Consider the following 13,010-nt stretch of genomic DNA (forward strand, 5'->3'; position numbering starts at 1 on the left):
TATGCAAGCCACTTAAGGGTTTTCTTCTTTATATTATTTATTTTATTTTATTTATTTATTAAATTTATATACCGCCCGACTAGCAATAGCTCTCTGGGCGGTGAACATAAAATAGCATAAAAATACAATGAATAACAAAATAATACTAAAATACAATCATCAATCCAATACAATAAACATTTTAAAAAGTAAATCAGTGTAACTTAAAATGCTTCAGAGAATAGGAAGGTTTTGACCTGGCGCCGGAAGGAATATATTAATAAATATTAATAAAGTATATTAAGCAGTATATGCATTTTTTAAATAAAGTCCATCCATTTTCTGCACTACTATTTAGAGAGCATCTTGCAATGCAGGACCCAGTGCCTGAAAGTACAACTTCTGGCCTTAAAGCTGACAATATAAAGCATTAAAAAGCACCAAGAGACAAACACAGGAAGATTCTTTATACTGAGTCACTGCCCTATAACTTAGTACTGTCTACACCAGTGGTTCCCCAACTTTCCCCCCCCTTAGCCCACTTGAACATTTTTGAGGGTCTTGATGGACCACTTAATGATTTTTCTGCCTATAATAGCAATTGTATGTAATGTGCTGTGCTAGATGCTGTATGATTTTTAATTGTGTTTGTACTGCTTCTTTCATTTCTTAGATTGTATTTCATGGTATTTTAATTTGTATTCCATAAAATTCAAGTTTTAGTACAATACTGTAAACCGCCCAGAGAGCTTCAGCTATGGGGCAGTATATAAGTACAATAAATAAATAAAATACAATATGAGAAATAAAAGCAGCAATAAAAAATACAATTAAAACCAGTATGAATATTTCATGTGGACGTGCTGTGGACTACCTAAATGAAGTTCATGGACCACTGATGGTCCACAGACCACAGTTTGGGAACCCTCTATCTACACTAACTGGCAGCAGATCTCCATGGTTCCAGCCACAGGATTCTTCCACCTCTACCTGGAGATGCCAGGGACCTTAAACACGCGGAGCATGTGCTCTACCACTGAGCTGCACACCCTTCCTCCCTGCAAGGAGCTCCTTCTCAGCTCCAAAAAAAATCCCAATCCTGTCTTTTGCATTCTTAATTCCTGTCCAAGCAATGCCTGAATAATCCAAGGTGCTAGCCATCCAGGCACCTACACATTTGGTGATGTCACCTGAGAATCCTGAAGCACTTTTCCAGCTCTTACTGCCTTGGAGTCCCAAGCCCTTCTCCTCCTCTATTATTTATTCATGGCACTATTTGGCAATTAGGGCAGAAGTATCTGCTCCAGCACCGATAACATCTGCCTCAAATAGATGCAACAATCCTAAGCATGCTTACCTAGGGAAGTCATCGTGCACTCTAGACTACACCCATGCCATGCGTCTACCACTGTTGAACTGAAAGTGTAGGCGCAAATCTAACAAAATATATCTGCATAATTGTGTTGATGTAGCCTCCTAGGTTATCAACTGAGTTGGGTGTTTTGCTTGAAGTAAACTATGTGTTTGCTTTTTCCGATGTCAAGATCAATGAAAAAAAGTGGGGGTGGATAGAGCTTAGGGTTGGAGTTCATTTGCCAGTTTCACTCAATTTATTCAGGCCTTAATAGTGATATAGGGTGGCTGTATCATTACAGGCAATCATACCATCACATGAAAATTAAGCTCTAACCCAGAATTATCGAGTGTGCCTACACCCATCTTTGGTCTTGCGGGCCCCTTATGACTGAACCTTGTCTACTTAGATTGATTAATGCGTCATATACGGATGTTGTCTCCAAGGTCAGTATTTTGAATTTCATCTTGCACCAACAGTTCTCTCACATATACTTGACAGCTATGCATATACAAGTATGCATATAAGCACACACCATATTTAATGAAGCAAGATCTAGTTTGGACTAAAAACCACGCCTTCCACCTCTTTTTACTCTGGCCTAGTCCATTATTAAATCAGTGTTTTAACATTCCTCAGATATATTAATGGCTGCAGCCTCACATGGTTCAGTACAGTTGATATTTTATCCACATGTTTATAACTGGAGTGCAGCATTCAGTATAGTTAAATGGCAAGTCCTTTCCTGTAAGGAAACCAATGCTGCTATCTTAAAATTTGTGTATTAGGCAATTAGACAAAACAATTAGCCCCGTTTCCAAATATGTGTCTTACTGCACCATCAAATAGACATGTTTATTCAAAAGTGCAAAAGAACTGAATTAGACGTACTGTAATCCTAAAATGCATAGACTTAATTGGGTCTTACTCATAAGTAAGTGTGGAGCCTTAAAACCGGAGGTAAAGTTTGGTAGCAGAGTACCGACAACACCACTGCAAGCAGAAACATTTCTAATCCACGCACGATATGTAAACCTGCTGGTTGCTGTCATCTAATCTCACAATACTGTATTACCAGCAGTCCTATCCAAACATCTTCAGTGTTTGATTTCTAAAGTATAAACCCAATATAAAAACCTGAATCAGTTGAGTGCATTAAAAGGCCTCTTTAGCTATGAGACTAGCAGGTGTTTTTGCCTTAACATGAAAACCAAAGAAAAAAAAGAGATGGCAAGATACTGTCACACACTGGCCCAAAGGTCCTAAATATTGCAATATAAAATGAAACCTGTTTCACATGTTCTACATATGTAAATTCTGGCAGTTTTCAGACACCTATAAGATTGCTGAAACAGGAGGAGAGCCTGGCTGGGAGTCCAGAGTCTGTGAGTTCAAATCCCTGCTTGTGTCTCCTGGGTGTCAAGGGCCAGCTAAAGATCACCCCCACAGGGAGTGGCTCAGGGGTTACGTGCCCTGCCACCTGTGCAACCGTTGACAAGCAGCATAGTCCCAAGGAGGCCAGTTGCCCCCCAGCTGGCAGTTGCGGACAAGGAAGGGGCTGGCTTGTGCAGCTGTGGCAAGCTGAGCAGGTCCTAGCCAGGTGGGGAGGACTAGCCTCAGAGGGAGGCAATGGTAAACCCCCTCTGAATACCGCTTACCATGAAAACCCTATTCATAGGGTAGCCATAAGTTAGGATCGACTTGAAGGCAGTCCATTTCCATAAGACTGCTGCAGGGAATAAAAGCAACATGAGTCAAACCTGGACTGCCTTCAAGTTGTTTCCGACTTATGGTGACCCTATGAATAGGGTTTTCATGGTAAGTGGTATTCAGAGGGGGTTTACCATTGCCTTCCTCTAACCTAGCAAGACAAACCTAGTCAAACCTAGCAAGATAAAAATTCCAATAGTCTTTCAGCTAAGCTTATTTTCTTCACCTCCTTGGAGGATCAACAATTAATACCACAAGCCTAGGAGTTACTGGACACGGAGTGACTTCTGCATGAGTAAGCATGCCTAGGATTGCACTGTAAACCCTTAACATACTGTATTAAGTTACTTCTGCAAGAGATAACACACCACAACATATAATCTGGTAAGGTATCACCTTACCTGTTTTGCAGCTCTTATTTGACTAACACTCAAAATGCTGCAAATCTTAAGCATACTAACTAGGTATTTCTAAGTAATAACTGGGACCTGGTTGATCAATTCGCCAAGTACTAGCCAGCAACGGTACAACCATGAGAAAATATAAACCATTATTTGTTGTTGCTTTTTTAAAAAAATATCTTAAAACACAGAGGGCGCTTACCAACCAAGGGGTCAACCTCATTGGCTGACTCCACTACCACAGCATTGTGCGACAGCATAATTGCATTTACTTAGTTCGTTTTTCCTTATAAACAGCGACACTGATCCGTTTTAGGAGATATTCTGTTCTATCCCCTTCTGCAAAAATACTAACCAGCCCTTCCGTCACGTCCCCCTAAACGAGGGCTTGTAAGCCCCCTATCCACCCACCCCAAACGTTAAGAATTAAGAGGCGCCCCAATGCTGCGCGGAGGCTTCGAAATTAAGACAAGACATCCATTCGGGATGCACCGAACTACGGGCTGTCCCCGTGGCACCGAATCAAGGGAGGGGGCGCCACCTTGAAAGGTTGAGCCTGGGAAGATTCCTCTCTCCCGTCCACCCACCCAAGGATCGAAGCGGAACAGCAGCGCCAGGGCCCGAAAAGGCCCAAGCAAATGCAAAAAAGCCTCCGCCTTCCCTTACTCCAGAGAGCCCCTCTCCCATCCCCGCCCCGAGTAAAGGAGGACTGCGCAGCAGCAGCGGCGAGAAGGCGGCGGACTGGGGACGGGGAGAAGGGACAGCGCGGCTCCCTTTACGACGAAGGACATTTTAGACAGACGGACGGACAGCTCACCGCGGCCGCGGCCCAACCTCGGCGGCCCGCGGAAAATGGCTGCCGCTGGAGCCGAGCCCTTTCTGGAAAGCAAAGAGGCTGCAGCAGAGCGCGTCGCAAGACGCACCGGCCGCTTTTCTTCAAAATATCTATGCATTAAAGGGGGAAACAAAAGGGGAGGGTGGCGGTCGAGGGGAAAGGGGCTCGTGAGGCGTTGGCCGCGGCCACCCCCCTCCTGCGCCCTCCTTACCTTTGAATTTGAGTTCGTGCTGCGGTTCCAGAGTCAGGACCTGCTCGGCTTTCGCCATGTTTCTGTTACTGCTGCTGTCGCTGCTCCTCCTCCTTGGCGGCGGCACCAGGCAGGGATGCAGAGAAAAGAGCGAAAAAGAATCTCTCTATATGGAAGGAGGGGGGACAGACGCACACCGGGGACGCGCCCGCGGCTGGTTTGATGAAGCTCCGTCCTTAGAAGAGCCTCGAAAGAAAAATAACCGCGGAGGGAGGAGGAGGATGCGGCGGCGGCGGCTCCGGTTCTAGGGCGAAGGAAGGTGGAGTGAGAATCGCGACGGCACCCACCGGAGGCTGTCGCACGGCGAGGGAATAAGCCGGCGCGCACCCAACACGCACACTCTTGCCTCCGCTTCCCCTCCCGGGCAAGGAGGCGGGGAGGACGATGCAGCAATGGGAAGGGGAGGGCAAAAGGGAAGGTGCAAGCTGACGTCTCCAGCCGGCGCGGGAAGGCGGCGGCGGCGGCGGCAGCAGCAGCAGCAGCAAACCCACCGCTCGGGCCGGCGAGAGAAACTGCGCGCGTCACGCTGGGCAGGGCTTAAAGGGACGAGGAGGACGCAAGGCGTCGCGAGGGGAGGGGGAACGAGGAGGGAAAAGGGGGATAGGTGCGGTGACTCGGGAGTAAGCAGCCGGGTGATGCTCAATAGGAGTACACGAGTGTAGGATTGCAGGATTTTGATTTTCCGAAATGATAAAAGATCTCGCTTGCCTAATTGTTGCATATTGGCTCGCAGGTCTCAGGATTTGACCCTCAGTTCTACAGGTTTGTTCTTTTGGCAAAGCAGTGAGGTGGGGAAGCTCAGGCCCAGAGGCCTAATGTGGCCTTGCAGGCCTCGGAGCCCTTGGGACTTCTACCAAGGCCACACACCCCTGACGCTGTGCTCCACGCCCGCTTTGAGTGCTTTTGCCTGCCTGGAATATGCCCTTGAACTACGAGCGTGCCTCTTGTTTGCCGGGTGTGTGTGTGTGTGAAGAAGCGTCTGGATTTTTGCAGGGCTGGAATTGAACTTACTGGGCGAAAGGCAGGGTCACATAGGGTGCTCCGCCCAACTTCTGCCTCTGCCCACCCTGGTGGGACCCCGGGATCAATGAGGATACAGAGTAACATGAATTTGTAATATTACAGAAATATTTCACAAATTAAATCAGTAATCAGAATAGAATAGTATGGAGTGACATAGAATATAAATTATATAATTTGACACATAATTTATTAGTAACATTTTGAATGTTAAAATTTGAATTTAAAATTGAAAATTTGTAATTATGTTTTATTGTGTATTGTATTTACATCCACTTGTATTTTAACCTGTTTTATTATGCTGTACACCGCCCTGGGAGCTTATTGCTATAGGGCGGTCTAAAAATGTAATAAAATAAATAAATAAATAAATAACAAAGAAAAAACAAGAAAAAATTATGAAAACCAAATAGATCTAGCCGCTGGTGGGGTTTGTTCATACTAATCATGATTAGTCATGTAATCAATGTATGCATCCAGTTTAGTCCTGTCTTCCCAAACCTTTGAAGTTGTGGGCCTTGGTTAGTAGAACCCGTTTTAAACTGGAGCCTTAAATCAGTTTATTAAATGAAATAGAAAATACTATTTGCAATGAGACACCATGCTCCTATTCTAATCAGCAAGAATGTAATATATTTTCTTCCATCTCATGGCAGCTGTATCTCACCCATTTATTTTCCTGTCTGGTTTTGCAGAGGAAAGGGTGCAAATCAGATTCTTAGAATGATTTAGGTTTCCTTGTTTTTAAATAATTGTCAATTGCTGCTGTGGTTAATTACAGTATAATTTCCTCTAACAGCAAACTCTGGAGTTTACATGCCTGTCAGCTTGGAAGTGAAACGGCCACCAACAAAATTAAGGCAGTTGTTTCTATATTCTCAGGCGAAAGTCCCTAGGTATGCAGAAGCATGAGTCTAAATTAAAATACAAATACTTTAAAAACACCTATAAAGTGTTACTGAGACAGTACTACAGTGGGGTGGTTGGGGGAGATCCCGGGTTAGATAAAGAAGGCTGAAAGGCTGCATTTGGCTCCTGAATCTCAGATTCCCCACACCTGGTTTTTAGTAAGCAACCTGAAGCGGTGGATTAGGGTTGGGGGATGTGTGCTGACAAGTTTCTCTCTCACACACACACAATAATGCTTCAGGAGGAGAGGAAAAAGGACACCTTTTCCCTTTCCTGCACTCAAGAATGGGATTCCTCTCCACCACCTACCCATAATGTTAAACTATAAAATCCTCAGGCTGGGTCTAGAAGCCTTCTGGGGCTTTATAGCACAGCAGGAGAATGTCCTGGGGGAAGAGAAATGTGTCCTTTATCCATTTCCTACTTCTGAACACACACCTGGTTAGGAGAACTACAGGCTCCTGTACTAGAGTGTCTGAAACCCACAACCAAAGCACTATGCTTCTGGAGTGGGGATACACTGCAACATTATGTTGCGCATCCCACACTAGATAATCCTGGGCATTTAACCAACGCCCTTGGGCATCCACCCAAGGTCTACATCACAATTTAATTTCCTAGTGCAATATGATATATAAAAACAGCTACTGATCTTAAAAGTACTTCAATTTGCTTCTACATTGAGGTCATTTAAGCGCGGCTGAAGGATTCTCTTTCTGTAATTGGCTGGAAGCAGAATTAAAACAGTGGTTTCATAGGCTATGTAAGTGCTATGTTATTCATCAGTGCCCAACCCCATGGCCCAGAAATTTCCTGTTTCAATTTTTTTCCCCTCCTTCACAGAGATTTTTAATTGTTGTTGTTGTTATGATGATGATGGCCTTTGAAATTATAAATACACTTGTGTGATGCTGTGACCTAGCAAGTGCTCTCTGTGTACAGGAGCTTGATATAAAAATCACTGTGGGAAGGTCAAACAGTTTCCCTGAAAAAAACTGAAGAGTTCGCAAAGGCTGTCACAGGAAAGGCTTGAGATACCCTGGGAGACAGGGGTGTATTTTATCATCCTATTTGTTTAATCTGTATGCAGAACATATCATACGGAATGGGGAATGGACCAAGAGGAAGGAAGTGTGAAAATTGGAGGGAGAAATGTCAATAATTTAAGATATGCAGACGATACCATACTCTTAGCAGAAACCAGTAATGATTTGAAACGAATGCTGATGAAAGTTAAAGAGGAAAGCACAAAAGCAGAACTACAGCTGAATGTCAAAAAGACTAAAGTAATGACAATAGAAAATTTATGTAACTTTAAAGTTGACAATGAGGACATTGAACTTGTCAAGGATCATCAATACCTTGGCACAGTCATTAACAAAAATGGAGACAATAGTCAAGAAATCAGAAGGCAGCTAGGACTGGGGAGGGCAGGTATGAGAGAACTAGAAAAGGTCCTCAGATGCAAAGATGTATCACTGAACGCTAAAGTCAGGATCATTCAGACCATGGTATTCCCGATTTCTATGTATGGATGTGTAAGTTGGGGGGCCACATTCCTTTGTGAACAACTTTCCAAGGGCCACGTGCCAGTGATGGGCAGAGCCAGAGGTAAAAGTGGGAGTGAAGACGGAGAAGTGTGTGTGGGAACAAAGGATGTGATTTGCACTTGTACTATTGGGCTCCTACTGGGAGGAAGGGTGGGATATAATTTAAATAAATAATAAAATCCAGCCATGCAGTCAGGTTTCTGTGCATCCCACCGCACCACCAAGGCCACATTCACACCATGTATTTATTCCATGATTATTCAGCTTCAAATAGTCATGGCTTTCCACAAAGAATCTTGAGAACTGTCGTTTGTTAAGAGTGTTGAGATTTGTTAGGAGTCTTGTGTTCTCCTCACAGAACTATAATTGTCAGAGTGGTTGAAGAGTCAGTCCCTCTTCCCAGAGAACTCTGGATATTGTAGCTCTGTGAGGGGTTTCCTAGCAACTCTCAGCACCCTTCACAAACTACAGTTCCCAGCATTCTTTGGGGAAAACCATGATTGTTTAAAGTGGGCTAATAGTGGAATAAATGTATGGCATGAATGTGGCTGAACTCTCCGTCGTGGCAAGCAGGAGGCATTATCGCAATTGAAGAACATATTCCCACCAGCCAAAAGTACCCAAGGAAAGTATGGAGCAAGGGCAGATGGAGAGGCCTGGAGGGCTATATGTAACCCTTGGGCTTCAGGATCCCCGGTTCTGTCATAGATCTAAGGTGTTTTAACAGGCATTCCCCCTCCCCAAGGAAACTTGAGAACTATAATTCTCAGGTGGGAGTAGAGGGACTCAAGAAATCTTACTGATATTCTCACTAAGCAGCAGTTCCTATGATACTTTTGGAGAAGCTAAGCCAGTTAAACAGGTTCAGGTTTGTAATATAGATATGCCCCAAGAAAAATTGTACAAGACTGTAAACCACAAAGTATATAATTCTTCCACCTCAGTTACTATTGTCGACTTTTGGCTTTGCTTTTATAATGTATTGAGTTCAATTCAAGAACACATTGCCCGCCAGCCAAAAGAAACCAAAGATCTTGCCACTTTATTGTTCTCACTTGCACAGACAGTGCTGCTGATCTGGACTTAGCAGATTCCCAACAAATTACAGAGGAGTAGATATGTTGGTGTGTGGTAGTTAGGCCTCACAAAACTTAATGCTCCCACCCCAAGACTAATATATTACTAGATGTATCAACCACCTCCACAGGCGTGAATATTACCATCAATTTTATTAGGAGGTGTTGTTGTTATGTGCCTTCAAGTCAATTACAACTTATGGCAACCCTATAAATCAGTGACCTCCAAGAGCATCTGTCATGAACCACCCTGTTCAGAACTTGTAAGTTCAGGTCTGCGGCTTCCCTTATGGAATCAATCCATCTCTTGTTTGGCTTTCCTCTTTTTCTACTCTCTTCTGTTTTCCCCAGCATTATTGTATTTTCTACTGAATTATGTCTTCCCATTATGTGTCCAAAGTATGATAACCTCAGTTTCATCATTTTAGCTTCTAGTGACAGTTCTGGTTTAATTTTTCTAACACCCAATCATTTGTCTTTTTCGCAGTCTATGGTATCTGCAAAGCTCTCCTTCAACACCACATCCACGAGCTAGAGGGAGCCCCAGCTGACGAAGCGTCAAGGCCCCAGCTGACAAAGCGTCAAGGCGAGTTAAGCAGCAGAGCGAAAAGAGGGTAAGTAGCTCCCATTTATTCCATTATTTAATTGAAGTAAAACAGCTCAGAGCAATAACTAATAAGGGCAGCCCAAGGTCACCCTGAGCTAGGAGCCAAATCCTGAAAGAACCTATATCTTAGGAGACAGATCCTAGGAGAAGGAAGCGTATAGAAAGCTAGTTTTCAGCACCACCCTAGCAGGAAAGCTTCAGGGGACACTGTAAACAAGGCTAAATTCCAGTCAGAGAGAAGGGGGAAAGGAAACTCCACCGATACATACAGGGAGAGAGTCAGCTCAGTCCTTGCTAAAAGCTTCAGCCTTCCTGAAACACAACCACAAGCTCTGTTTCCCTAGGTTAAAGAAAGGTCAGGCTGTTCTAGGTGGGAAAACAACAAACACAAAAGACTTGCCTGGAAGGCGCAGCCCCTTGCTGAGATTAAAAGCAGCCAAAAGCTTAAACAGCCCCGCCCCTCGCTCAGGAAGGAAGCCTGAGAGAATACTAAAGAGTTAAGCCCCAGCTGATAGCCATCAGCCTCAAGTAACACATCATTGGCTGGCAGCAGTAGCTGGGAGGAATCAGCCACACATATAAAGTCAGAGCACCCTAGCGAGGGAGCCCCAGCTGATGAAGCATCAAGGCCCCAGCTGACAAAGCGTCAAGGCGAGTTAGGCAGCAGGGCGAGTTAGGCAGCAGGGCGAGTTAGGCAGCAGGGCGAGTTAGGCAGCAGGGCGAGTTAGGCAGCAGGGCGAGTTCGGCAGCAGGGCGAGTTCGGCAGCAGGGCGAGTTCGGCAGCAGGGCGAGTTCGGCAGCAGGGCGAGTTCGGCAGCAGGGCGAGTTCGGCAGCAGGGCGAGTTCGGCAGCAGGGCGAGTTCGGCAGCAGGGCGAGTTCGGCAGCAGGGCGAGTTCGGCAGCAGGGCGAGTTCGGCAGCAGGGCGAGGAGGCCAGGGCCCTCCACTCTGCCCGTCTGTTCCCTGACCTCAACTAAACCGTAGTCTCCAACCCATTGACGTAATAAACCTTAAACAAAACTATGCAGGTAAGAAGCCAGCAGGGGTGTGGGGGCTTTCCAGTGTTTTGCACCGCCTGCAGCATGTACGACTATCTGCCTGTTGGACAGAAGTTGTGGGTGTGCTCTCGGTGCAATGAGCTCCTGGCTCTCCAGGAACGACTTCATTTCCTTGAGGCCAAGGTGGCGGACCTGGAAAAGCTGAGAGAGGCAGAGAGGTGTGTGGAGGAGGCCTTCAGGGACGTTATAGCTGTGTCCCACTCCAACAATGATAGCTCTCCTGCTATCATGGACAACGATGGTCTCGGGGAAGGAGAGCATCCAGCTGAGGAAGAGGGAAACAATCCCTTAGAAGGGACCCATTCCTTGGGGGATGAGCAGCTATCCTCTCGTGCCGAGGATATATCTCCAGAGGAATCCTTGTAGTGGGTGATTCGATCATTAGGAACATAGACAGTGGGGTGTGTGATGGGCGTGTAGACCGCAAGGTGTTTTGCCTGCCTGGTGCGAAGGTTGCGGATATCGCCCGTTGTTTAGATAGTTTGGTAGACAGTGCTGGGGAGGAGTCAGTGGTCATGGTGCACGTTGGCACCAACGACATGGGGAAATGCAGCCGTGAGGTCCTGGAAGCAAAATTTAGGTTGCTAGGTAGGATGCTGAAAGCCAGGACCTCCAAGGTGGCTTTCTCTGAAATGCTACCGGTTCCACGCGCAGGACCAGCTAGACAGGCCCAGCTTCGCAGTCTCAATGCGTGGATGAGACGATGGTGTCGGGTGGAAGGGTTTGGATTTGTTAGGCACTGGGGAACATTTTGGGACAAGCCGGGCCTGTACAAAAGGGACGGGCTCCACTTGAACCAGAATGGAACCAGACTGCTGGCACTTAAAATTAAAAAGGTGGCAGAGCAGCTTTTAAACTGACTGAGGGGGGAAACCCGACAGGAGCTGAGAAAGGTCCGGTTTGGAATAAACCTCCCCCCTGGGATAAAAACCAAAGAAATGATGAAATTTTAAAAGGGGTAGGCCTAGAAGTAGGCATTGTGAGAGCAGGGGCACAGGATATAAATTCAGAAGAGCAAAATTACCACAGGCCTAACCACAAGTGCCAAAGACACTTGAAGAGAGACACTGCTTACAAGTGCCTGTACGCTAATGCTAGGAGCCTGCGAACCAAGATGGGAGAACTGGAGTGCTTGGTCTTAGAGGAGAGCATTGATATAGTGAGCATAATGGAGACCTGGTGGAATGGAGAAAACCAGTGGGATACGGTTATCCCTGGATATAAACTATATCGGAAGGACAGGGAAGGACGTATTGGTGGCGGAGTCGCTCTATACGTGAAAGAAGGCATTGAATCCAGCAAGCTTGAAACCCCAAAAGAGGCAGACTCCTCCACAGAATCGTTGTGGGTGGTGATACCATGCCCCACGAGGGACTTAATACTGGGAACGATCTATCGTCCCCCTGATCAAAATGCTCAGGGAGACCTTGAGATGAGATATGAAATTGAGGAAGCATCCAAACTAGGAAATGTGGTAGTAATGGGTGACTTCAACTACCCGGACATAGACTGGCCGCATATGTGTTCCAGTCATGACAAAGAAGCAAAGTTTCTAGATATTCTAAATGACTATTCCCTAGACCAGTTGGTCATGGAACCGACCAGAGGGACGGCAACCCTGGACTTAATCCTCAGTGGGGACCGGGACCTGGTGCGAGATGTAAGTGTTGTTGAACCGATTGGGAGCAGTGACCACAGTGCTATTAAATTAAACATACATGTAACTGGCCAATTGCCAAGAAAATCCAACACGGTCACATTTGACTTCAAAAGAGGAAACTTCACAAAAATGAGGGGATTGGTAAAAAGAAAGCTGAAAAACAAAGTCCAGAGGGTCACATCACTCGAAAATGCTTGGAAGTTGTTTAAAAACACTATATTAGAAGCTCAACTGGAGTGCATACCGCAGATCAGAAAAGGTACTGCCAGGGCCAAGAAGATGCCAGCATGGTTAATGAGCAAAGTCAAGGAAGCTCTTAGAGGCAAAAAGTCTTCCTTCAAAAAATGGAAGACTTGTCCGAATGAAGAAAATAAAAAAGAACACAAACTCTGGCAAAAGAAATGCAAGAAGACAATAAGGGATGCTAAAAAAGAATTTGAGGAGCACATTGCTAAGAACATAAAAACCAACAACAAAAAATTCTATAAATACATTCAAAGCAGGAGACCATCTAAGGAGACGATTGGACCCTTGGATGATAAGGGAGTCAAAGGTGTACTAAAGAACGATAAGGAGATTGCAGAGAAGCTAAATGAATTCTT

The 13,010-nt window shown here is 45.4% G+C and overlaps 1 protein-coding gene across 4 annotated transcripts in view; it reads right to left on the reverse strand.

Annotated features, from left to right (window-relative positions):
• Positions 1-13,010, reverse strand: part of RAB22A (RAB22A, member RAS oncogene family) — a 117,077-nt gene that overhangs the window by 50,821 nt on the left and 53,246 nt on the right. Inside the window, exon 1 of one of the 4 annotated variants that reach the window (XM_061631173.1) lies at positions 4,491-5,045. The exons of the other annotated variants lie outside the window; for them this stretch is intronic. Within the exon in view, the coding sequence (XP_061487157.1) occupies positions 4,491-4,548 (58 nt within the window). The 5' untranslated portion in view covers positions 4,549-5,045. Of the gene's footprint in view, positions 1-4,490; positions 5,046-13,010 lie in introns of those variants that run through there. 4 annotated transcript variants of the gene reach the window in all.

The sequence above is a fragment of the Rhineura floridana genome, chromosome 6 (genome assembly GCF_030035675.1).
Source record: "Rhineura floridana isolate rRhiFlo1 chromosome 6, rRhiFlo1.hap2, whole genome shotgun sequence".
In the NCBI taxonomy this organism is placed as follows: Eukaryota; Metazoa; Chordata; class Lepidosauria; order Squamata; family Rhineuridae; genus Rhineura; species Rhineura floridana.